General features: G+C 43.9%; 2 protein-coding genes across 3 annotated transcripts; both read left to right on the forward strand.

Moving 5' to 3' along the window:
- Window positions 1-4,010: 4,010 nt before the first annotated feature.
- srrm2 (serine/arginine repetitive matrix 2) lies at window positions 4,011-16,192 on the forward strand. Its single transcript, XM_053515224.1, has 15 exons — window positions 4,011-4,215; window positions 5,390-5,641; window positions 7,982-8,077; window positions 9,615-9,800; window positions 10,046-10,132; window positions 10,216-10,281; window positions 10,402-10,431; window positions 10,552-10,674; window positions 10,912-11,044; window positions 11,133-13,283; window positions 13,413-13,555; window positions 13,650-14,291; window positions 14,463-14,528; window positions 14,731-14,853; window positions 15,652-16,192. The coding sequence occupies exons 2-15, from the start codon at window positions 5,397-5,399 to the stop codon at window positions 15,689-15,691; spliced, it is 4,131 nt and encodes a 1,376-aa protein (XP_053371199.1). The 5' UTR covers window positions 4,011-4,215; window positions 5,390-5,396; the 3' UTR covers window positions 15,692-16,192.
- Window positions 16,193-16,689: 497 nt separating this feature from the next.
- On the forward strand, window positions 16,690-26,087 carry thoc6 (THO complex 6). Of its 2 annotated transcripts, XM_053514360.1 has the most exons (13): window positions 16,690-16,794; window positions 18,051-18,142; window positions 18,919-18,983; window positions 19,291-19,394; window positions 19,783-19,820; window positions 19,918-19,966; window positions 20,059-20,130; window positions 20,288-20,390; window positions 20,577-20,626; window positions 20,709-20,771; window positions 20,917-21,027; window positions 22,386-22,514; window positions 25,334-26,087. In XM_053514360.1, the coding sequence occupies exons 1-13, from the start codon at window positions 16,780-16,782 to the stop codon at window positions 25,412-25,414; spliced, it is 972 nt and encodes a 323-aa protein (XP_053370335.1). In that variant the 5' UTR covers window positions 16,690-16,779; the 3' UTR covers window positions 25,415-26,087. The 2 variants fall into 2 exon arrangements, with proteins under 2 accessions (XP_053370335.1, XP_053370336.1); XM_053514361.1 differs by lacking the exons at window positions 22,386-22,514; window positions 25,334-26,087 and adding an exon at window positions 21,188-21,555.
- Window positions 26,088-26,101: the final 14 nt, after the last annotated feature.

The following is a 26,101-nucleotide window of genomic DNA, read 5'->3' on the forward strand; positions in this document are numbered from 1 at the left end:
CTGAGATGAGGTGAGAGGTGCAGGGAGGATGTGGTCTTGTGGTGGCTCCGCCCCATTTCATCCCTCGGCCTGAGTGCAGAGAGGTTCAAACATCCGGTTGACTCATAAGACAAGAAAAAGAGAACGCCTTGCAAGTTTGCTCAGGTCACGTCAGGTGGCGTGCAAAAGTTTGTACGCCCCCTGTCAGGTTTTAGGTTTCACTTATTTGAATTTTTTCTGGTAACTGTGTTTGAATTCTAATTAAGTAAAGATCTTTAGCGGAATGAGACATGCAGGAAAGTTAACTATTAGAAATGAAGAAAAATCCTTCCACTCTGTAACCCCCCCCCAACCCAAACGCGCCTCGTCAGCCCTCCCGCGGCTTACTGATTATTTTCCTACAACAGCATGTCGCCAAGTGCTTTACTCGGTCGCTTCCTCGTCAGCCTTGATCACTTCTCAGATCTCAGGAGGCCTACAGGTGCAGCTTTACCTCCGAGCGCTGAGACTGGAGACTCCTTCCACTGATGTTACACACATCCCTGTGGATCAGCTGTTACTATGGAAACCATAACGTATCAGAGCGAGTGCATCAATATAAATCTGCACTACTGACAGTGCTGCTGTTAGGGAGAATTAATCAAACACTTCTGATCAATCAGATCGCAGGATTCAGCAGCTCTGGACTGAGGTGATGTGTGTACTCTGCTGACTAACTCTAAACCTTCATTACACACACACACACACACACACACACACACAACCACACACACCCTTACAGAGGAAGTTTAACCATAATCTACCATGCACACACGCACTAATCTAACATAAACCTTGGTTTAGGGAGGAAGGGAGGAATGTACAGGAAGTGGTTCGGCTGACCGCTGATTTAACGCTGCTGCTCTTCTCACTTTCTGAGAAATTTATAAAAAATAAAAAAGCCAGAGTCTTTAGATGATGTCATCACTGTAGATTTGTCTGATCTCACACACTCGGAGACGCTTTGTTCAGCACCTCCTCCTAGTGCAGCAGAAACACACTGCACAACCCTCTTGTGCAAAAGTTTGCACCCCCAGAACTGTTACAGAGATTATGAACGCTTACGGATTATTCATAAATGATAAAATGTTTTTCTCACATTCATACGTCATAAAATCTTAACATGCATTGTTTCTCAGAGTAAAGGAGCATCTGTTAATAAATACAGTAAAAATGTGTGCAAACTATTAAACATGAATGAACATGATGAAGTACATCGTTACATTTTAAATGTTGTGTAATATGTCTATTAAAGCGTGCTGTGCTCCTTCTCGCAGCACAAAGCTCCGGTTTTATTTTTATAGTCAATGGATTTATTATTAACGTTCATTCTAATAGTTACTTAATTATTTTTTATATTTTTTTAATTGGGTCTAGCTCACACAGGGAACATGCGTTGGACTGCAGGACGTACGCAAAGGTTAACAGACTGGTTTAAAGACAACAACCTGCTTCTGAACATAAGAAAAAAGAGATTGTTGTTGACTTCAGGAGGACACGGATTGACCACCTCTCCGCTGAACATCAACGAGATCAGCGAGAGGACTAAATTCCTGGGTGTCCATCTGGAGGAGAACCTCACCTGGTTCCTTAACACCAACTCCTTGCATGAGAAAGCCCAACACTTGGTCTCTTTTTCCTGAGAAGGCTGAGAAAGGCACAGCTTCCACGACCGATCCTCACCACCTTCTACAAAGGGACTATCGAGAGCATCTTGAGCACCCTGAGAAGATATATCACAGACATCTACACCACACGCTGCATCTACAAAGCCGCCTGCATTGTGGTGGATCAGACACACCCATCACACACACTCTTTACCCTCCTGAAGTACTGACGGCTTCGGAACTCACATCCAGACTGTGTAACAGCTTCTACCCACAAGACATCCGTCTCCTCAACAAAAAGCAAAAAGGGAATGGACTGATGAACACACACATACACACACACACACACAATTACTTAGAAAAACTACCTCAAAACATTGGGACTGAACTGATAAACAACACACACAAACGCACTGATCAACAACCATCTAACAATTGTTCACACCAACCTGTAACTGCTCTTTTGCACAATATTAAGTATATTATATATACTGTATGTATGTAGAACAATACACAGAATAAAAATGAAAAAAATAGATCCTATTTAATTTCTTAATATTAAAAGAAATTATTATAACAATATAAAAACATTATATTACCAGCTGCTTCTAGTGAGTGTAAAAATATTTATGTATATTCAATAAATTAGGGAACATAATATTTCAGAAAAGCATGTTTTAAAATAAAACATTACATAATCAATATTATATAATCATATCACTTTGCTCGGCATCCAGCTTTAAAATGCTGACAGTGGGGCAGGAGTCGCTCAGTGGGTAAAGTGTTGGACTACTGATTAGAAGGTCTTGGGTTCAAACCCCAGCACCACCAAGTTGCCAGTATTGAGCCCTCAACTGCTCAAGTGTGTAATGAGATAAAATAGTCGCTCTGGATAAGGGTGTCTCGCAAATGACAATAATGTAAAATATCACTTTGCCCTGGATCTGGCTTTTGAAGTTATGACCTGGTGGGTGGAGTCAAGTGGGTACAACCTTGTAAAAGATAAAGATGTTTTTGTTTTTCCATTTACCCTTATCTCTGACCACAGTTCTGAGATTCTCTCTCTCTCTCTCACACACACACACACACAAATTAAAGCTGTGATGGAAACGGAAGCAGGACGTTTTATTCAGTATCGTTTCACACCTTCGTTTCTGAATCTAAGAGAAATTGGAGCCACGTACGTCACATCTTCCTGTTTAAAGTCATATTGAGAGTTTGATTGAAAAGTGCGGCTGCATTATGATCTAACACAAGAGCAGATCTGGGGGACTCATGGACGTAGAGTATTATGGTGAACTGGTATGTTTGGATGCTGTCTTCCTCACTCTCATTGATCACTCAGGTTTGCTGACGGTGAGGTGATTGTTTGCTTTACATCTCAGTTCCCCCTCATGTCTGTGTTTCCTTCTGGCTCTCCCTTTTAGTTATGATGTCATAGTTAGTCCTGCCGGAGTCTCTGCTTGCACTCTACAGTTAATATACATTCACATTATACATTGTGTGACTGTGACCATACCTAACTGTTATCTCCCCTACTCTTCTGCTCTCTCCTCTCCCTTCCTCTCTCCCTTTCCCTCTCTCTGTCGAGCTATACACGTCTCTCCTGAGCTGCCAGTGATCCAGATCCCTTCTGTCCTCTGGACCTGTCTGACTCGCCCTGGTGTCCCTCTTCTGGTTGGAGATCCCGTCACATGGACGCCCCGTGTGGTCTGTCTGGGATGCGTGTGGTGACTGGGGACGGTTCAACTTTACCATGAAGACGGTCCATATGAACTTCTCCACATCTCCTGTTATAGCTGAACCTCCAGCCTCCTAACACATAGTATGAGTGCAGATCAATCCCTGCTATCTGTTATCACCCAGATGAGGATGGGTTCCCTGTTGAGTCTGGTTCCTCTCAAGGTTTCTTCCTATTACCATCTCAGGGAGTTTTTCCCTCAGCACCGTCACCCTCGGCTCGTTCATCAGGGACGATCTGATTATTCTGATTCACTCACACACACACACACACACACATCTCATTAAATAATTCTTATGATTGTGTAAAGCTGCTTTGCGACAATGACAATTGTTAAAATCACTATACAAATAAAATTGAATTAAACTGAATTTATTAACTCATCTTCTTTTCTGCTATATCAGACCTGAGGTGTAATAAATGTTAAATTAATAAAAGTATAAAATGTTTATTATAAGCTAAAAGTTGCTTTATGATTCTTTGGTTGATATTCTCTCTCTCTCTCTCTCTCTCTCTCTCTTTTATCTGTATTTTTTAAAGTTTATTTTTACATTTGAAAGCCTAGCCAGTACTCAGACAGACCGTCGCCTGATTTATACGTCATCATGGGGACGGGAAATGTAGTGTGTCGTAGTAGTACTGTACTGTCGCGTGGATATGACGTCCTCAGTGACGACACGTTTTCGTTCTTTAGCCAACGCTACGCAGCTCGTTTTTTAGTTTTGGCAAAATCCTCGGCTTTATTTGTGTTCAGTGAGTTTTTATTTAGTTCCCTCGATAGAGCTCGGCCGGTGCTCGGTTTCCGTGAGGAGTGAGGTTGTGTTCTCTCCCTCGCGGGGGAACAAAGAGGTACGTGTTTAGCATGTTAGCTAACAGTTAGCTAGCTAATCCGCTTAGCCTCTGTGCGTCCTGCTCGCGCGCGGCGGCTCCAGCTCCTTTTATCGTTTAGTGTTTAAAAAACATCTTTATGTTGTAAATGTGATTGATTGGGTGGTCGTCCGGCGGTGAGTCAGTGAGTTAGCTGGTTAGCATTACTAGCATTTCAGTCAGAAGGCCGTGTGGGGAACTAGCAACAGCTGCGCGCGCCATGTTCCAATACTGTGTGGCATTTAATCTTTGTTATAATAATAATATTATCAATAATAATAACTACCCTTTATAGTTGTGTTTTAAATGTAATCTGATGTTTTAATAGTGTTTATATTCTCATTAGTGTGTCAGGGATCGCCACCATGCTGTGCCATACAGTGCTAGTTAGTTAGTTAGTTAGTTAGACTAGCTCATGAGGAGATGAAGTTATGTTGTGTAACTCAGTTCATGTTCTTTCTGAATATAAAGGTGTAAATGAAAAAAAAAGTGAACATTAGCGTCAAATCAGATCCTAAACCTGTCTCTTTGTAAACTCACTGCAGATTATAATAGTTATGAGGATTATATTCATGGCCAGTGTAATATATAGTCTGTTCACTATATCCATTATTTCTCTTCTCCTTAACCTGATCTTCTAAGGTGTTCCTCCAGTGTGTGTGTGTGTGAGAGATGTAATGATCACCTGGCTGGAGTTTCTGCACCACCTGTTGAGCCGGGTGTGAGTCACGGAGCTTTATTTTAGCTCGCATTTCAGTATTTCTGCTTCATCAGCTGATGTGATCCTGGAGACACGGCCACAGGCGCTCGATCACTCACTCCAATCCTCACACACCTTAACGTGGACCTTTACATCTTCCTGGGCTGATCGTCGTATTGAGCCATGTGGAGTTAAGAAGTGCAAATTATAACAAAATGGAGGACAAAATTAAATAAATTATCCATCACATCAGATGTTTAAATGTATAATCTACAGTGTGACTGATTGTTTAAGCAGGTTGTGAGTTCGAATCCTGGCGTCATCATGCACCGCAGTGCTGTGTAGTGGGCCCTTCATCCTCTTTCTATCCTCTGTTTTCTAACACACGAGCGCTGAAATGTACAGCTACACGAGATGACATTATCACCTGTCTGTGTTGTGTTGCATCTCCTCCAGAGCAGAGATGTATAACGGGATCGGATTGACCACACCGCGCGGCAGCGGCACCAACGGCTACGTGCAGAGGAACCTGTCGTGCGTTCGGGCCAAGCGTAACCGAGACGATCACGGACCGAAGGACGAGAAGGACAGGGAGAGACTGGAGAGCCAGCTGAACCGACAACCCAACGCTGACATCCTGGAGCACCAGAGGAAGAGACAGCTGGAGGTCAAATGTGCTGAACTTCAGGACATGATGGAGGAGCAAGGGTGAGGGGTCACAACTCCTAAATAATAATAATAATTTAAAAAAATTAGAAATCACAGATCGTGTCTTAAATATAAGAAGGTTATAAAGATGGCTCAAGTTAAAAAATAGATCATGAATCACAATTCTCTTGCATGCTAATACAGGTATTACTACACTGTATCCAAAATTGATGTTGAATGGTTTATTGTATTTATAAGAAGGACGCACAGGTAAGAGGCCGGATATGGCTGGTTTTCATTTTGATCAGATGTTATCAAACTAATCAATGGCTGCAGCAGAAATGCATTTTTATGTCGTTAACATTATCAAACGTCACACGCAGTAAACAGCCTCCAATCAGTCTTTTTCGCCGTGCACAGTCAAAAAGCTTAAGACTTTGGAGGTGAATGATCTGGTAAAAGACCGGCATTTCTTTATAATCCTACAGGTGGCGCACTCTGAACTGTTAACACACTGGCATCCCGAGTGACAGGAGTGAATTATTTGCTAAGTTTATTTAGAGATGATAAATATTAGGGATGCACCGAAATGAAAATTCTGGGCCGAAAACGAAACCGAAATTTTTGGATGCACTTGGCCGAAAACCGATACCGAAACCGAAAATGGCTTCATTAAAAAACATGTTTAAAATATTTTCTTTTTGTTTGTATTAAAAAAACTACAAATTAATTAAGCAATCAAACTTTTATTGATAATAAATAACAGTAATAAGGCTGTTTAACAATAACAAAACTAAATAAAATTTCTTTCTGTAACAAAATTGTGCAAAAAAATGCTAGCTGCTTTTTTACTTCCATTTTAAATTACTGTACCAAACAACAGTGCACAAACAGAAGAAAAATAAATAAATCCAACCTGTTACTGTAAACAACATAACTATACACACTAAATTGGTCTGCTTTTAATTTAAGCAAAAGAAGCAGGTTTATCTTTATGAACAAAAGTTTTTCAGTTTTCTGGCTGAAGACACAGTTCCTCTTCTCATAAAAGAACATATTGCACTGAATAAAATCACTCAGTCTGTGCTAGCTTTTAGTGCCTTTACGAATTGTGCAAAATATTACCTGCATTAAACGTTTTACTTCAATTTTAAATTACTGTGCAAAACAACATTGCAATAACAGAATAAATAAATCAAACCTTTAACTGTAAACAACATCAAATTAGGCTGCTTTTTTTTTTCTCAAAAATGGCAGATTTCTCTTTATGAACAAAAGTTGTTCAGCTTTCTGGCTGGAGAGACGATTTCTGTTCTCATCAAGAACATGAGATGCTGCACTGAATAATCTCTCACTGTCTGTGCTGGTGCTTGGGGCAGATAAGTACTTGCGCGCAGTCCATGCAAGCAAAGGAAAGCGATCTTTGTTCGCGCATATTGCATATTGCAACTTTGCTGTCCTCATCTGAAACTTTGAAGTGCTTCCAAACCGCCGACATACTCCGTGTTTGATGCGTAATGACAGCGCGAACGAGACGGGAGGATGGGAGAGGCGTGGCGACAATTTTGGCTTTTATTTTCGGCGCTTTCTTACGTTTCGGCCGAAACCGATAATGCTATTTCGGCCGAAAATTTTCGGCGGCCGAAATTTCGGTGCATCCCTAATAAATATAGTGTATGACAGAGATACACTAAGGTAAAAACTAATGTTATAACTTGTGTTCAGTTGTGAAGCTGGTGAGTAAAGATAAGGTGTAAAACGTTTTTTAAAGGTTTACCGTCTTAAAATTGAAAAAAAGATAAAATCTTGATATTTACAGAATTGCAATATTAATCTAATTGGCACTGAGGCGACGACATATTGGGAGGTGGCTGGTGGTTCACACTCCTAATGCTTATCCTGATATATTTTTGAAGAATACACAAACTTTTTTTACCTCATGAGATCTCACAACTTTGTGAACATGTTTTTCTAAATTCTTTTCTATTTTAAATTCTTTTAAAGAAAATTTTAGTAGTTTTACACTCAAATTTTACACTAAAATGATAAAATTTATAGAATAGAGACTTTAGAAGTTTTAGAAGATGTTGCACAACATATAAAATTATAGAAGAATGTTAATATATTATTTGACTCGTATCAGTCAACCATCGCTTGTACACAGGAGGATCTGATATGGTGGCGTGTAGTATTGTGTCGCATTCACTTATAATTCTGTAAAGCTGCTTTGCGACAATGACAATTGTTAAATGTGCTGTACAAATAAAATAGAGTAGTAGATATTTATATCAATGATTAATCAGGCTGAATTTTCTGTAAAAGCACAATGAGGTTTAATTGCTGCGGGTATAAACGTGAGGGCATGGCACTGACGAGGTGTGTTTGTTTTTTCTCGGTCAGGTACTCGGCTGAGGAGATCGAGGAGAAGGTGAGCAGTTTCCGTATGATGCTGCAGGAGAAACAGGATCCTTCTCCGTCTGCTGCCGAGAAACCGACGTGAGTGTTAATGGTTCTGACGCCGTACTCGGGCTCACACACACACCGTCAGCACCAGGCTGTATCTCCAGTGTTACAGGCACCCTGGAAGCCCCGCCCACTTCTCCACATCGCACATTAGTATTGACCTGTAGATTTGGTGTTACAGCTTGACGGATGTTGCGCTCTCGCTTCCTGTCATGCTGAAGGGTGTGTGTTTGTGAATAAATGTGCACTGAAATGTGTTGTCATGAGCGAGAACAGGCAGCAGCGCGATTGTTAAATAAAACTACATCGTTCTACTAAAAAGTGTATTTAACAGTTCTGTGAATGAAATGTGTGTGTGTTAGATTAAACACTGTTACAGGTAGTGTTGGTGCTCAGTGATCGCATCACCACCACTGTTCACGTGTGTATTGCACCATGTGCATGCAGGGCATAAGGTACATGTGTGCCTTCTTCTGAACTGCACAACCACAGCTGATAAAGTATGAAGGCAGGCGTAAGGGTTACAGTTGGCATCGTCTCTGAAACATCAATAATATTAGGCCTAGTGTGCGGGACAGACACTGCCATGCGGAGGTGAGTCTGGGAGAGCGATAAACAGACAACGGGACTGTCTCAAACGCTCGCCACGCTTCAACTGAAAGCAGGAAGAGGCGAAGTGCGAGAGGAAACAAACGAGGGAGAGATGCTGAAAGGTTACAGGTGGAGGTGAAGAGGTACGGAGATAAGGTCCATGTCATTTATTACTTTTTTGGGTGGCTCGCAAACCAGCTTGATGTATACTGCTACCTGCTGTACCAGAGAGTGTAGATGCATAAACAGAAGTATATCTCAGCAGTATTACTGTTGTGAAATCTGGCCAGTGGTGGAGACGGGGCCCAGACATACACCGGCACGGTACGAAAGCCAAAAACGGGTTTGGAATAAATTGAAAAATAGGGCTGAAACGATTTCTCGAGTAACTCGTGTCATTCGATTACAAAAAATGATCGACGCAAAATCTTCTGCCTCCAAGCTTCTTTTATTTAATTTTAAAAGTTTGCGTTATGTTTTTTCGCTGTTATTTGTTTGGCGTGACACAGCGCTCTTTCGGATGCAAGCCACTGGTAAACACAGACGAAGAAGAAGCGCTTACGTCACCCACAAAGCGGAAGGAGACGCAAACATTTAGCTGTGTATTGATTTAAGGGAGCGTTCTGTTGCAACCTGTAAAATGTAAATACATTTGCAAATATTAACATTTATTTTAATATGTGCTTTAGTTTTTTTTTTCTTTCGTTTTTGCATCTGAGAAAAGGCTTTAAAATATTAATGTATGGTACTGTAATGCACTTAATTCATCTCAGTCAACTTTAAGCTATTCCTTGTATTGTGAATAATGACAATGTTTAAATTAACTTTTATTTTTTAAAAGCATTTTATTAAAAATAGTCCTCCACATAGAAAATAAAAAAAAAGAAACCAATTAATCTTTGTTTCTCTTATATATTTAACGGTGCTGGCAAATTTTTACACTACAGTGTACTTAACTGTCTTTCTCTCTGCGCTGCAGTGTGACGGAGACACACGCTCTGGCTGCCGCGAACCAGCAGAAGAACGACCGGCTCAGGGAGGCGTTCGGAATCGGCTCGGACTACGTGGACGGCTCGTCTTTTCACCCCGAACGTAAAGAGCGAGAGCGAGAGAAACGCGAGCAGGAGAGGCAGGAGAGAGAGCGGCTGCAGCAGCAGAAATACCAGTGAGTGCATGAGAGAGTCAAACGGGTAGTCTCACACAGAGAGAGAGACGGGTACGGGCAGCCGGGGCGAGACGAGTACGGGCTGGCAAGTACGGGCATGGTGGTGGGGGGGGGGGAGGGTGGTGCGCGAGACGGGCACAAGCATGGTGGGGGGCGCGAGACGGGCAGGCAGAAGAACATGCTGCTAGTGTAGGATTGCCAGTGCACACACTTCGGGTCCTTTGATCTTTATGTCCCCTCCACAGGATTATTGAAGACTCTGATTCGGATTCTTCACCTACTCGAAAGCAGAGCCGTAAGAAGAAAAGGAAGAAAGTGAAAAGTAAAGAGAGGTAAAAACAAACAGCAGTAGGATAATGTAAGAGCTGCACTGGTTGATTATTGGACTGAGTTTTCATGATATTTTTCATCTCAGCTCTGAAAGTCCGTCTCCATCGCCTCGGAGAGAAACGAAGAAAAACAAGACGAAGAAAAAGAAAAGGTGTGTTTAGGAAAGTTTGCGCTTTCTAGTGCTGTTATTTACAAAGCATCATAAATAAAAAACAAAACTCTTTTTTTTTAAGTGTTTAATATATATGTGTTTGTGTGTGCATGTGTTTAGGGAGCGGTCAGTTCAGAGTGACCACAGCAGGTAAGTCTTGCCATCTCAAAACTACAAATTTGACTGTTTCTGGTGTGTAATGTCCTCAATTTAACTTGAGCACATGTGTTTGTTTTTGTTTTGTTTTTCCTATGTTTCTGTGCCTGGCAGCTCGTCAGAGGAGAGCCCTGAGATAAAGAAGAGTAAAAGAAAGCGAAGTAGTGAGAATGAGACTCCTCCTCCTCCTACAAAAAGCCGGCGGCGGCGCAGCAGGTCATCCAGCTCGGCTGGCAGGTAACCGTGCATCAGGTTTTTGTTTGTTTTTTCCTCCTTACACATCTGAGCAGTTCAGGGCCTCGCTCAAGGGCCCAAAAGGGACAACTTGGTGGTCGTGGGATTTGATCCTGGAACTTTGGGGCTGTAGTCCAATGCTTTAAGCACTGAGCTATCCCTGACCCTACTGTAGTGCAGTTTGTCCTAATGCATTATATAGTTTCTATGGTAACAGCAGTGCGTGTTCTCATTGTTCAGCAGGTCACCGGTCGCGGTAAAGGAGAAACAGAACGACACGTCTGTAGCCCGGCCAGATGAGGGGAGGAAGGGCAGATCACCTGATCGTAGGGGGCGCCACAGAGACAGTCCAGAAAAGGTGGAGGTGAGACAGGTAAGAATTAGCGATTCCGTCATCCTGTGGCGAGTGTGACAAGGTGCCGTTTTATTAACAGAAATGTTATGTTCCCTCTGTCGTTCAGAAGTCCTCGAGACATTCCAGATCCCCTGACCGGAGCAGGATGGGCCGGGAAAGAGAGCGGGAAAAGGAGCGAGGGAAAGAAAAGGTTCAAAAAGGGCGCCATGATTCGTCGTCTTCATCTCGGTCTCCGCCTCCTAAAAATCAGAAAGACAGACGAGCACATAGCGAGGAGCGAGACGGAGAGAAACCTTCTCAACGCAAAAGACATGACTCATCATCTCCATCCCCGTCTCCGAAACGCCAGAGAGACAGAAGGCAGCGGAGCACAGAGAAAGAGCGAGAGGACGAGAGGAAGAAGAGGGTCAGCAAGCCCCAGAAAAGACACGACTCGTCCTCCTCATCACCTTCGCCGCAGAGAGACCGAGCGCGGGGGGGGTGCAGCGGTGACAAGGAGAGGGCATCTTCACCCGCACGTCCCTCAGACAAAGACAGAGCGAGGGACAGAGACGCTGCCTCACAGTCGAGTCGAGTCAGAGAGAGCGAGAAACGGAGAGATAGAGCGCGATCCAGTGACTCATCTGTCTCACCTCCCTGCCACTCACCATACGCCAACGGGAAACAGAAAGAGGCGGAGCGCGCGAGGGAGAGGGAGCGAGAGGAGCAGAGAGAGAAGGAGCGAGAGGAGCAGAGAGAGAAGGAGCGAGAGGAGACGAGAAGAAAAGAGCGAGAGAGAGATGCTGAGAAGGTCCAGGAAGAGGTGAAGAGAAAAGAACGAGAGAGCAACAGAGAAAAGGGACGAGAGGAGACGAGGAGAAACGACCGAGAGGCAGAGAGAGAAAAGGGACGAGAGGAGACGAGGAGAAATGACAGAGAGACTGAAAGAGAAAAGGGACGAGATGAGACGAGGAGAAACGAACGAGAGACTGAGAGAGAAAAGGGACGAGATAAGACGAGGAGAAACGAGCAAGAGACTGAGAGAGAAAAGGGACGAGATGAGGCGAGGAGAAACGAGCAAGAGACTGAGAGAGAAAAGGGACGAGATGAGACGAGGAGAAACGAGCAAGAGACAGAGAGAGAAAAGGGACGAGAGGGGACCAGGAGAAACGGCCGAGAGACAGAGAGAGAAAAGGGCCGAGAGGAGACGAGGAGACACGGCCGAGAGGCAGAGAGAGAAAAGGGACGAGAGGAGACGAGGAGAAACGGCCGAGAGGCAGAGAGAGAAAGGGAGCAGGAGGGGGTGAAGAGAAAAGAAGAACAAGACAGGAGATGCTCTGAAGAGAGACACTCCGGGAAAGACTCCGAGTCGGGAGACAGGAGGACGGAGCGATACAAAGCCAAGACGGAGACAAGGGACGAGAGGGTGAGGGAGAAAGAGAGGCAGGAAAAAACCCGAGAGAAAAGTCCACTGGAGAAAGAAAAAGCTCAGAGCAAGGAGAAGGAGAGAAAAAAATCAAAAGGTTCGAGTAGCAGCAGCAGCAGCGATGGCAGCAGCAGCAGCAGCAGCAGTAGTGACACAGACAGCAGCAGCAGTGACAGCGACTCTGACAGCTCCTCGTCATCATCTTCCTCCTCCTCTTCCTCCTCATCTTCCTCATCTTCATCCTCTGAGGACGAGAAAAAGGAGAAAAGTAAAGGGGTGCCTCCTGCCGTCATAGCGCAAGCCATGGCTCGGAGAGGGCAGGAGAAGGGAATGAGGGATGCAGACCGGGAGAGCTCCGCCTCTGTAACCGCACCGGCTCCGCCCACCACAAAGGATGACAGGGAGAGAGGCGGGGACAGGGAGTCGACTCAGGAGAAAGATCGAGGAAAGGAGCGGTACACTCCCACCGAGACCTCCAGCCCTCCTCCGTCTCCTCCAGCACGAAGGAGGTACAGTCCTGAGGAGGACACGCACGCCCAGGGCAGGGAGCGGGGGGGTGACCGGTACACGCCCTCGGACCGAGACAAGAACCGAGCGAGCGAAAGAAAGCGACCGTCTCCGCCCACAGCGCGGGAGAAGGAGAGCCAAAACAAAAGAGTCTCCTCGCTGTCACGTTCCCCCTCACATTCTCCGGCACGGCAACGCCTAGATCCTCCACGAGGAGGCAAGAGAGCGACACCGCCCTCACGACGAGACAGGGAGCGAGACAGGGAGAGGGAGCGAGACAGGGAGAGGGAGCGAGACAGGGAGCGGGAGCGAGACAGGGAGAGGGAGCGAGACAGGGAGAAGGAGAGGGAGCGAGACAGGGAGAAGGAGAGGGAGCGAGACAGGGAGAGGGAGAGGGAGCGAGACAGGGAGAGGGAGAGGGAGCGAGACAGGGAGAGGGAGAGGGAGCGAGACAGGGAGAGGGAGAGGGAGCGAGACAGGGAGAGGGAGAGGGAAAGAGAGCGAGACAGGGAGCGAGACAGGGGAAGACCAGGCGATAGAGCAAGAGCACACTCACGAGAAAGGAGGACGAGAAGCAGCCGGTCACGAAGCCCTCGCAGGCGCTCGCCCCCGTACAGGTAAGAACAACACCTCAACAAACAGAACTGAAGGCATTAATGTTAAAAAAAAAAAAAGAAAAAAAGTCAATCACAATATCTTTTCCTCCACCAGGTCTCGTCGTTCTCCTTCTCCTGCGTCCCGGCGCAAAAGCAGTCGCTCTCTTTCCAGGGAAAAACAGAGGGAGCGAGAAAGGGAGAGAGAGCGAGAAAGGGAGAGAGACCGCGAACAAGAGAGGAAGCGGGAGCTGGAGAGGGAGAGAGAAAGAGAACGTGAGAAAGAGAAGGCAGCGAGGTCACCTCCTTGTCGCTCTTCCTCTACATCTTCGTCCTCCTCGAGTTCGTCCTCCTCCTCCTCCTCGCCCTCTCCTCAGAGGAAGCCCGATCCCCCAAAGGACAGGAAGTGCGAGAAGAGGCAGCGCTCTCGTTCCTCCTCGCCTCCTCCCGCTCAGGAATCTCCCAAACGCTCCAGACGGCCATCTCCGAGCTCCAGGTCTCCTCCCGTCGGCCAATCGGAAACCAGGACGACTTCAAGGGGTCGCTCGAGGAGCCAGTCTCCACGGGAGCGGCGCAGGACCCGGAGCCAGGAGCGACCAGTCAGAACGGAGGACACTGTGAACGGGAGAGAGGAGAAAGAAGTTGCAAAGCAGCAGAAGAGCGACAGCAGGAGCAGCTCCAGTTCTTCATCGTCCTCGTCCTCATCATCATCATCTTCATCCTCGTCCTCCGATAGCTCCGACTCCGAGACGGAGAAAGGGTGAGTGGCCGTGAAGTCTTCAGCGTGTGTTTAGTGAATTTCATGTTCAGTGATAGAAGTTCATCCAGACTCTAAAGTGTTGTTTTTAAAGAGTTTTAACGTTATCGATTTAGAAGTTATCAAGCGAAGTGATTTAGTAGAGTAACTACACAGTCTTCTCTTCTCTTCCAGGGGACGGAAAGCGGCCGTGAGTAGACACTCGTCCTCCTCAGAGCGTGAGGAAGTGAAGAAGAAAAGGTACAGGTCATCTTCTTACTCTTCATGTTTTAATAATAGACAGTGTAAGTGGGGTGTGTTATCAGTGCTGAGACACTTTAGAGTGTTTGATAAGAGCTTTAACTTTTAGAGCGGTCATCAGACCATAGGTACGGTGTTGATGAGGGCGGAGTCGGACATGGCGCTATTGGAGGACTTTAAATCCTTTTGTTTCTTCTCGCAGTTCTCCTCCTCCTCCTGCACGTCGGGCCAGAGAGCCTGCAGACTCGCTCAGAGACTCCAGATCACTCAGCTACTCTCCGCCTGCACGTCTGCGCAGAGCTGCGCGCTCCCCTCCGCCCCGCCGGTGAGACACTGACTCGCTCGCTTCCTCTCTCCGAGCCTGATTCCCTCCCTCACAATGTCCCCACCTCGCTCACTCAGTGATTCTGTCCCCACTCTCTGACTCTTCCTCTCAATTACTCACTTCCTTCCCTTGACATACTGCCTCTCTCTGTTGCTGCCTCTGTTGCTTACTTTTTGCCTTCTCCCTTGCCGACTTACTTGCTGCCTCTATCATTTACTTTTTCTCTCTTCCTCACTAATTTACTCACTGCCTCTAACATTGACTTTCTGACTTACTCGCTTAACTCTATTGCTGACTTTCTGCCTCCCTTCCTCGCTGCCTCTATCGCTGTCTTTCTGCCTCCCATCCTCGCTGACTTACTTGCTGCCTCTATCGCTGACTTTCTGCCTAGCTGCCTCTATTGCTGACTTTCTGCCTCTCTCTCGCTGACTTACTTGCTGCCTCTATCATTGACTTTCTGTCTTTCTTCCTCACTAATTTACTCACTGCCTCTAACATTGACTAGGCTTTCTGCCACCATTCCTTGCTAACTCTCACTGCCTCAATCATAGACTTTCTGCTTCTCTCCATGCCTCTTATTACTGACTTTCTGCCTCCCTCTCTCACTGTCTTGCTCAATGACTTTCTGCCTCTCTTGCTGAAGCCTCCTCCTGATATAATGTGCTGTATGACGCGTGTCCACAGGGCATTTGCAGTGCACTCTCTCATAGTGTGATCCATTATTATTCCTAAATACTCTAACGTCTCTTGCTCACTCTCTCTCTCTCTCTCTCTCTCTCTCTCTCTCTCTGTTTCCAGGAGATCCAGGAGCAGATCGAGCAGCAGGAAGAGAAAATAATCACCAGGAGTCAATCAATCAGAAGGAGAGCTGTACATCACTGACGCTATCTTCGTATATTTCTTTTCCCATGACCTTTCTATTGTCTAACTTTGGGGAAGCAAAACACAGCAAAAAGTATTTGTAAATGATGATCTGCACATGAATTAAACTGGAGCGAGAAGTCATGCACTCGCGTTTACACACAGGGATTTGGTTTTGGTTTATTTTTTACTTTTATTACGGTGGTGATGCGTGAGGAACGGGAGAGAAGTAGAGCTGCAGACGTGTCACGTGTTCCTCTGTGCCAACACACACCTGAATACTCGACTATAAATAGTGTTTCTCTCCCTCTCCTGCTCTCTCCCCGTCCACCCACCCACTCTCGCTTTGGTCTGAATGTAGATAAGTCACTATGATCAGAACCGTCACTGGGTGGAACGTGTCCTGCTTTACACACTTGTTTCACTTTGTGGGAAAACTTGAGGACAGATAAATAAATAATAAATGGTTGTATCTGTATCTATTGTTGTATTTTTTTCATTATCATCATTAACATGGGTTCTTAATGTGATAACATTTTTTATTTCTTATATGCAGTGTGTTTTAATATTCCTTGTGTTTTTAATAATTTTTTTTCCCCCCAGAGTTTAAGTTGCTTTAATCTTAATAAGATTTAACAACTTGTTATACGAATATAAATTACACATGATTATCTTATGATACTCCTTACAAAAAGGTTCATAGTTCTATAGAAATCCGTCCTAAAAGGTTTAGCAGTAATAGCACTTTTCTTTCCATATTCATAACAATTACAATAACGATATTCAAAGAAGAAAGATATAACAATATTTTAGGTCTTAAACTTGAATCATGCAAGTAACTCAAAGGGAACAAAAAGATGATACACAGAGTAAATAATAAACAAATCATAGACGACGTTAACAATAAATAACGTGCTGGGAGGCCTTGCCGCGGTTAGTAGGCTGACGTCACACTCCCGCGCCTGTGACGTCATATTCCAGCGACCGAATTCAAAACGCGTTTCTGGCGGAACGAGAGAGCATTGAGTGAGAATTCAGGGATTAAAACTGATTTCTACAGAGAAAATGGGTCCGATTGAGGTAAACACTGATGATCTTCAGTTCGGTCTTTAGTTCAGACTTTAATCTCAGAGGTTTATTCGTGTTTTCCCGCCTCAGGCTGCTGTTCTGATGCACAGTTCCTCTCAGGTTTACTGACTTTATTCTGTTCGCAGGTTGTCGATGAACCATTAGAGATTTCAGATATAAAGATCCACTTATTAATAGTGCTTAGAGATGAGTGCAAAAGTTTGTACCCCCTAAAATTTAACACTCGATAAAATAGATAATACACACCCGAAGTTAAGGTTAATAACAGGGAAAAAATAAACAATAGAAACAATATAAATAAGAAAAATTAGAGATTTATAATTTACTATTATTATAATTATTATTGTTATTATTATTATTATTGTTATTATTTTATTACTTGATGCATGGTTGCGTTTGAGGTGGTGATGTGTTGCAGTTCCTCTGTAGTCCTGCAGGTGGCACTGCTCACACACTGGCAGGCAGAACAGAGTCCTGTGTAGCTCGAGCTAACTGTGGACCAAGTTTAGAACTGTAATACTTACAGAGTGTCAATACGCAGTGTGATGATATGATATGGCGCCGGTCGTCCCTGGTGATCCCCGCAGGGACGCAGGAGCGGGTGAGACGATCTGAAGCTCTGTAGAGACGCTGAGCCCGAAAATCATTACAGAATTAAATCACCAGCAGATGGCAGCACCAGGCCGGAGGCACCAGTCACAGGGAGCGTGCCAAAAGACATCGGGAGCGTTCGGCAGCTTGTGCACGATGATGGTCAGAGAACAATCCACATCATCGCTGCCGTTGTCGGTGTGTCGTACGGGACAGTCCAGGCGATCCTCACGTGGGATTTTAACATGAGTCGGACATCGCGTACAAGTCTGCCAAGAACTTCGTCAGCGTGCCGTGGACGACCCGTCCTTCTCCACCGAGTGCACGCTCGACGTGTTTTTTAACGTTCGCCACATTGGGCACTGAGAATTCATCCCCAGGGGCGGGACCATCAATAGGCGAGTCTCGGGGAGGACGTACGGTGAAAGTGACCGGAACTGTAGCGCATCTCGATGATTTCATCTCGAATAAACTTGTCATTTTGGTTCATAACTTTATGTACATTATTTGGCCATTTTAGTTCTTTCTTACTGAAACCCAACACTGTGTCGTTTTACTAGAAGTTACGCTTCTTTTGCTTTTAAGTCATGAGATGTTTTTCCCCCAAAATCTGGATTAAAGTCCTGTAATAAAACTGTTTGCGTGTTTCCCCACAGCTCCTGCACATGTCCGTGTTCTCGCAGAGTTTCTCTCCGTGTGGGCGCTTTTTAGCAGCCGGGAACAACTACGGAGAGATCGCTCTGTTCAGGTGAGAAACACGAGGGTCGCGTCCATCATCATCCTCATCCTCACAGTGCTGTAGTTATTCCTCCTCTCTCTCGAAGCTGTGTAACGTGTACGGGAGTGTACTATACACAGATAGTATAAGTAATGAAGGTGTGTGTTTAGTCGTCGGTCTGTGCCGAGGCGTGTGGTGTTCACTTTATGTATCACAGAACACTGATGTATGCAAATGAGCTCTTTAACTCCTCCCTAAAGGAACATGGCCTCATGACGTCATACATGAGTCATGTGATTTTACTTCACACCTTCATATTTTGTGGTTTTCTCTCTCCTGTCTTATCTTCTTGGTCTCTAGGTAGCACTACTGCCACCTTCTGGTGGTCTTCAGGTCTTGTCACTCCATCATCCTGTAAATCCCAGTTTAATCCTGGTTTAATGGTTTAAATTAAACTCAGATTCACTTTACTCCTTTACTCTTACTTTTAGTGAGAGTTTAACGTCATTTAAACTCAAAATTACCTCATTTTAGTCAAATTAAATTAAACATGATTGTTAAACTCGTTTTGTTTTTAAACTCAATGGAATTTAATCTCAATTAGAGTTTTTAAAAGTTCATTATTTTATTTTGGTTTATTATTTAATAGTAATAAAAAAGGTGTTTTTTAACTGACACCTTGCCATGTTTGTTTTTAATTTTCTTTTTAAATATATGTATTAATTTAGCTGGTTTATAATGTGTGCGTGTGTGTGTGTGTGTGTGTGTGTGTGTGTGTGTGTGTGTGTGTGTGTTCTCCTCTGCAGCCTTTCAGCTGCTCTGAGTCCTGATGCGAAAGACACGAGTCAGAAACCCATCCTCACCTTTACTGGTCGGTTCTCTCTCACCTCCTCCATCTTTTACTGAGAGAATAAAACAGTTGCAGTCCAACATAACAAACTTCTCTTCTTTACCTCCCTGTCTCTCTCTCTCTGTCCTCCTTTCTCTCTGTCTCTCTCTCTCTATCTCTGTTTCTTTCTCTCTCTATCTCTGTCCCCCCCTCTCTCTGTCTCTCTGTCCCTCTCTCTCTCTCTCTGTCTCTCTCTCCCTCTGTCTCTCTCTCTCTCTCTCTCTCTCTCTCTCCCTCTCTCTCTCTCTCTCTCCTCTCTCTCTCTCTCTCTCTCTCTCTCTCTCTCCAGCCCATGAAGGTCCCGTGTTCTCGCTGCTCTCCACAGACACACACCTCCTCAGCTCGGGGAACGGAGAGATCAGCGCCTGGAGCTGGGCGGAGCTGAGCAAGAAGGTCAGAGTTCAACTACAGTCGCAATTACATCAACTACATCAATAAATTTGGCACCCTAACTTTCAGTATTTGGTGGCGCCTCCCCTGGGGAGGAGAGGAATAATGGCGAGTTTACGAGGGTTAAATTTTTATATACACACACAATATATATATATATTTATTGTATGGCTTTTCCTTTTTTAATATAAGATCAGTCCAGCAGGGGGATAAAGTTGTTAAACTTCAGTGAAATAAAACAAATGAGAGTGCCGATCCCCCGGGGTTCTGGCTGTTTAAGGTGTAGTTTTGCGGTGACAGTTGGGCGTGGCAAGACCAGGACTGTGTTTATTTTTTTTCTTTCCATTTTCACTTTCACTTCAATCTCGTTTTTTTTCTTTTTTCTTTACAGAACACTAAAGCTGTTTGGACAAAGAGACCCAATTACAAGTAAAACACACTGCATTTCACTGGTGTGATGTCACTGGTGTGTATTAAACGTGTTTAAATTCCACACACTGCATGTTAATGATGTTCCTCTCTTCAGGAGCGGGCTGGAGATCCCCGAGATCAACGACATGATCATCAACACCAGAGTGAGCGCCGACCACGCTGTGTATTCAGCTCTGTGTGTGTGTGTGTGTGTGTGTGTGTGTGTGTGTGTTTCACACCCTCTCTCTGTGCCTAGGACAACAGCTTGGTGGTCGGTGGGGGAGACAATAACATCCACATCATGGACATGGAAACCGGAACCTTCAAGGTGAGACCCGAGCCAGAGCCCGTGGGTCTGGGTTTATTAAACCTGAGTCTGTGTGTTCAGGTTCTACTGCAGATAATTCAGTCTCAGTTGAGCAGAGAGTTCTGCATCTTGACATTTAGTAATCATAATGTGTGTGTGTGTGTGTGTGTGTGTGTAGTCGGTTCTGCAGGGACACACAGATTATATCCACTGTTTATCTCTGAGAGAGAGAGAGGGAGAGATCCTGTCAGGAGCCGAGGATGGAGCTGTAAGAATGTGGGGTGAGTAGCCCCCCCTCTCCCTCCCCCCTCAGGAGTGTACAGTGGAGCAGCGCTCCTCATGCAAGTCATGAAAAAACACAGTGTATCAGAAACTTCTAGAAATCTGTTTGAAGTTAAATGGAATGTTGTGTTAATACATGGTGTGTGTGTGTGTGTGTGTGTGTGTGTGTGTGTGTGATTTCATAGACTGGAGGACGGGCCAGAGTGTGCACTGTGTGGAGGTTTATAAATATGAGGTGAGACACACACACATACACACACACACATACACACACACACGCACTGTGAGACTGACCTTCTGTACGTCGGTGTGTTTAGGAATGCGCCCGCCCCCAGTACGGGAAGTGGATCAGCTGCGTAGCGACGGATTCTGATTGGATGGTGAGGAGGAAGTGGAGCTCAGTCACCGAGCACACACACACACACACGCGCGCACACACACGCACACACACACACACACTGTTCCTCACTTACAACATCCAGCTGACACACCTTACTGATCATCTCCCCCCCCCCCCCCCCCCAGCTGTGTGGTGGAGGCCCCGCCCTCTCGCTGTGGCATCTCCGCTCCATGTCTCCCACCTCCGTGTTCTCGCTGAGCGGCTGCCAGAGAGACGCCGTGTTCCACCAGGACCTGGTGAGTGTTCACCCTGAGCGGCTCCACATATCCTAAAACGATTCTGTGCGAAAGTTAATGCTCCCTCCTTCTTTACACCATAAAGCATGACCACTTGACTCTGTACTGAACACTCCTGCACATCATCAGCACGCTTAAAAGACATGCGCTCACTTTTTAGGTAACTCGATCCGGCAGACGTGTCGGACGTGCAGGCTGCTGCATTAGACACGTGTGGAATGTACACCAAAACTATAGATCAGCACTCTCACGTAGCCGGAGGAAGGGATGAAAGGATAAATTAACACACAGAAACACAATGGAAAAGATTCCCAGAAAAATCCAAGGAGCAAAAAAATATTCAGAAATCTTAAACAGATCTAACACACACACACACACACACACACACACACACACACACACAGTTTTTCTTTCGATTGTTTAGAAGCAATAAAGATCACACTGTACATCTTGTTCCCCCCCACCCAGTTAGAGGTAAGGGTGTGAAAACTTTCGCACGCTTCAGTATGTTATTTTCTCTGTCACATTCTAAAACTCCACATGTCTATAACATTGATTGTATAACTCATAAACATCTTACTGTTTAAATTTAGATATTAAAGTATAAAAATACAGTAGTTTTAAGTTTTTAATGTGTTTGAAGGTCACATGACCAGATGTTGCACGTTTGTCTCGTGACGCTGATCTTGTGCACGACACAAAACACAGATATCAACTTAAACACGACAACTATACAGGTCTGTACGAGTTCTGAGATAAAGAAGTCGTACACAATCAGATAAAAAAAAACTAGCAAACCCGGCTAGATGAGCCGGCTAGACGACCTGTCTGCGCTGGAGGAGATAACCAGGCTCTTGTGCAATAATGTTCTTCTTTATTTCATGTGGGGGAAAAAAGCAGTCATTTACAGATGTGTGGGGTTAAAACATCCCCAACATCCCAGAGTGTCTTATTTCTCTGATAGCAACACACACACACACACACACACACACACACACACCACCATGTCTTACTTTATCGCCTCTCCTTGAAGTTAATAATAAAGAAAATCGCAGCTTGTTTATGATGTTCCACGTGAGACATGTAGAAACTCCTCAGTCCACCTCTGACACTGGAGACTCCTTCCACACACAACACTTTATTAGGCACAGCTTACAATTCAGTCGTTGCTATGGAAATGATAACGTATTGAAGCATGCGCTTTAATATAAACCACTACTGTCAGAGCTGCTGTTAGAGAGAATTAATCAACACCTTCCAACCAATCGGAGCACATGGATGCAGTTTAAATAAAAGTGTTTTATTAAATATTTCAACTGGAACAAGTGTCCATAAGGTGTGTGTGTGTGTGTGTGTAGATCTTCGCAGTAGGTGAGGGTCCGAACGTGTCTCACTGCCTGCTGGGGGGAAGTGTGAAGGCTCAGATCCCCTGCACTCCTCCGTCTCTCAACACACTCGCCCTGAACCTCGGCACCACTGAACACAGGGTGAGTCTCTCTCTCTCTCTCTCTCTCACACACACACACACACACACACACACACACTTAGAATGAAAGAGAAAGTGACTTAACTAACGCTTCCTGATGATTTTTGGCTCCTGATTCATTTCATGCAGTGTAGCGGAGACACACACACAAACACACACCGCACCAATATAATTTGTGTTAAGTAAATAAGGGCATGAAAACTGAAGTTTGTTGATCATCTGAGGTTGTATTTGCAGAATACTGAGATCTGCTTCGATCTTCGATTGGAGTTTTGTTTTTTACCAAAAAATACAGAATGTAATAATGATACTATTCAATAATTAGTGATGCTCCGATTGATCAGCCACCGATCATGATCGGCCGATATTGGCTAAAAATAGCTTAATCGGCGAACCCCAAAAGCGCTGATCAAAAAAGCTGATCACTTGACGGAAATTATTCACGCGACTTTTTCACACGTGTATGCACGGCACACAGGTAGACAACAGCAGAGCGGAGCTTACCAGTGGCAACATGAGTTCTCCCGTCTGGAAGTTTTTCAAAGTGTCCGATAAAAACGTAAACGGCATTTTACGGCATTTTAACACCACTAACATGATTAGGCATCCTACAACACGCCATACAACTGAATATGCCGAGTATGAGAAACTAAACTAATTTTAAGTTACTCTGCCTTATTTGGGAACGATGGCCTACAGTAGCCTCAAGTTCTCATTTTCTAAAATAAACACTTGATGGTTCTTTAAGATCTTATGTAGCCTATTTCTACATTTTTTTTCAATATATTTAATTTAGAGTAAGTTTCATTTCTACAAATGGTGCAAACTCTGCTAGATTATAGATAAAAGATTTCCATTCCCCTGCCATTTTGTGATCGGCAGTGTTCGGCAATCAGCAGATCATGATCTTGGTAATCGGTGATCGGCCCCAAAAATGCTGATCGGAGCATCTCTATCAATAATTAATTGGATGTTTTTTTTTTCCTGAAAAACAAAAAAACACCAGGTGATCGAATCTGCTCTCCACAGCTCCTCTTAAAACATTTATGGGAACCTTTACAGTACAGATGTGCAGCAGTGTGTACGAGAGCTTAGAGATTAGATTATCCAGAATATCTTTTAGCTGGAGAGAGTGACATCAGAATAAACATCTACAAACATAAAAAAAGAAACATCTCACTGCCAGGATCTCTGGTTCAAATATAACTCTGCACTGGCACAGTCACGTATGACATCATCAAAGTCGTGTGACTCGACTGTACCTGTGACTGTGAGTTATTTTCACTAAAGTGTTTCTGTAACATTTTACTGTTTCCCTGTTTCCTGACCCTGACAATAACGACTGCATGAACTTCAAAAACAAACAAGCACCATACAGGGGTCCGTTCTTCGTACGTCGCTAACTAAGTTAGCTGGATTTGATTGTTGTGGATTTGTCCTGATCTTGGATTGTTTCGTTCTTCGATGCGCTTCTCGCATTTGCTGTTATAGTAACATATCCGTAGGCTTGAACCTGCTCCGGAGCAGCTTTATTTCATGTAAACAGGATTTAGCCTGCGCTCCTGCCGGGTTATGATTGGTTGAAATGGCGAGGTCACATCTGATTGGTTAAAGAGCACGACTGACGTGGACTGACTCACGTGGGAAAGGAAAAGTATCTTGCATATATATCGCTATTAAATATTATATTAGAACATAAATTCATAGGTTTAGTATTATCAAATATGATATTACTATTATAATAAACCCTAGGCACGAGACAGCCGTCAAGGCCATTAATACAAATTCTTGTATAATGTTTATTTTGGAACACATTTATTTTTCAGGGGTTTGTCATGAATATGCAAATAAATATTTATATATAATAAAAATATTATTTTATAATGATAAATTGGACAAAACTAATTTTATTATAAAATAAACAATATAAAAGTATACATGTTGTATTTGAAAAAATATACATTTCTATTTTTTCATATACAAAATATATTTTTTTATATTGCTTATATATTTATTTTATTGTCTCATGTAATTTGTAAACCATTAACATATGAATTTATGTTCTAATATAATATTTGATAGCATTATGTGGAGGGGGGCAATCCATGGCAGGGGGGCATTTCAGCGCATAACACGTGTAAAAAAAAAAAAAAAGTTGAGCCGCTCTTTTGGCATTTCATCCACCAATCGGAGGGCTTGTGATCAGTGTTTCTACTGTTGATGCATATCGCGTTTTAAACCAACGCACGAGCGCGCAATAATCCTAGACAACTCAATCCAGCTCTACTAATCATCAACAACAGGTGAGCTCAAAGAACCGACTTAGCTGGATTGTAATTAGCACGATGATCTCATCTTAGATGTGTCAGTTGTTCTCGGATGTGTCAAGCGACGTACGAAGAACGGACCTCAGATTGATTCAACAAGACAGTCAGAATGAATCACTAAATTTGGACAGGTCTTTAAAAAGTGACTTAAATAAATAAATAAATAAATAAGCAGTCTGGAACCAAAAACCGGCAGCAGGTTTATGCCGTTGCCGTGACAACAAGCCAGGTGACAAGTCAAAGCTGCATTGCTAACGCTAGCCTGGGTTAGCATAGCCTGGATTGGGAACAAAATGAATTGGCACTGTGTGTTTAAAGATTTGACTTTGATAAAAAGCCTGAAATACGACCTTGCGTGTGTGGAGTGTAACAGACGATCTCCGTCAGATATAACGTGATGATGTGTGTTTTTAGCTCTCAGGACGTGATGAGTGAATCAGTGTTTAATCAGTGTTTATTATAAGTGTTAATGTGGTGTGTGTTGACTATGCAGGTGATGACTGTCGCAGGCAGCAGCAACCAGATCGACGTTTTCACCAACTTCTCCTACAGAGCCTTCTCACTGTCCTTCTGAACATCTCACACACTTTCAAAAACCCTCATCACTCTCTCACTATCTCACTATCTCACATTCGCTCACCTTTAAAGTGGCAGTGTGTAACATCTGGAGCAATCATGAGGAAGTCACAGACACGTTCTTCACCTTTTCTCTTAACTCGCCACACCCCGTCCGTTTGCCTGATCAAGTCCCTTTTACTGAAAAGGGGTGGAGCTTGGTCTACATTCGCTGACTTGGGGGCGGAGCTGATATCAAACAGAGTAAAGAGACTGATAAATAAAGAAACTAGTACGAGTGGAACCTCAGCATACGAATTAAATTTTTGGAAGAAATTTCCATTGACATACGAAGCATGTTCAGTGTAGAAACGACCCAAATGCCGACTTGTTGCCGGTACGTCCAGGAGCCGTTCTACACCTGATGGTCAGTAATTTCGAGATTCTGCTGTATTGCATGGAAATATTCCACGTCAGTGTTTTCTTTTTCTTTTTGTTACAATCTGTAAAACCGTTCCGCTCCTTTAAAGAGAGAGATCATCTCGAGTATTTCTGTGATTGTTTTTTTCAGTAATTCATCTAAACTGGAAACAAATCAGTTTGTGTAAAATGTAATGCATTTTCTATAATAGTAGGTGTAATAATGTATTTTATTCGCAGTTTATTTGTATAATAAAAAATTTTTTGGTCTATCTTTATATAATTG

Source organism: Clarias gariepinus, chromosome 16 (assembly GCF_024256425.1).
Source record: "Clarias gariepinus isolate MV-2021 ecotype Netherlands chromosome 16, CGAR_prim_01v2, whole genome shotgun sequence".
NCBI lineage: Eukaryota > Metazoa > Chordata > Actinopteri > Siluriformes > Clariidae > Clarias > Clarias gariepinus.

Coding starts and splice junctions, on each gene's coding strand:
- srrm2 (XM_053515224.1), top strand. CDS start 5,397: ATGTATAACGGGATCGGATTGACCACACCGCGCGGCAGCGGCACCAAC. Junction 5,642..7,981: donor GACATGATGGAGGAGCAAGG/GTGAGGGGTCAC, acceptor TTTCTCGGTCAG/GTACTCGGCTGAGGAGATCG. Junction 9,801..10,045: donor CTGCAGCAGCAGAAATACCA/GTGAGTGCATGA, acceptor TCCCCTCCACAG/GATTATTGAAGACTCTGATT.
- thoc6 (XM_053514360.1), top strand. Junction 18,143..18,918: donor GGAGAGATCGCTCTGTTCAG/GTGAGAAACACG, acceptor TCTCCTCTGCAG/CCTTTCAGCTGCTCTGAGTC. Junction 18,984..19,290: donor ACCCATCCTCACCTTTACTG/GTCGGTTCTCTC, acceptor CTCTCTCTCCAG/CCCATGAAGGTCCCGTGTTC.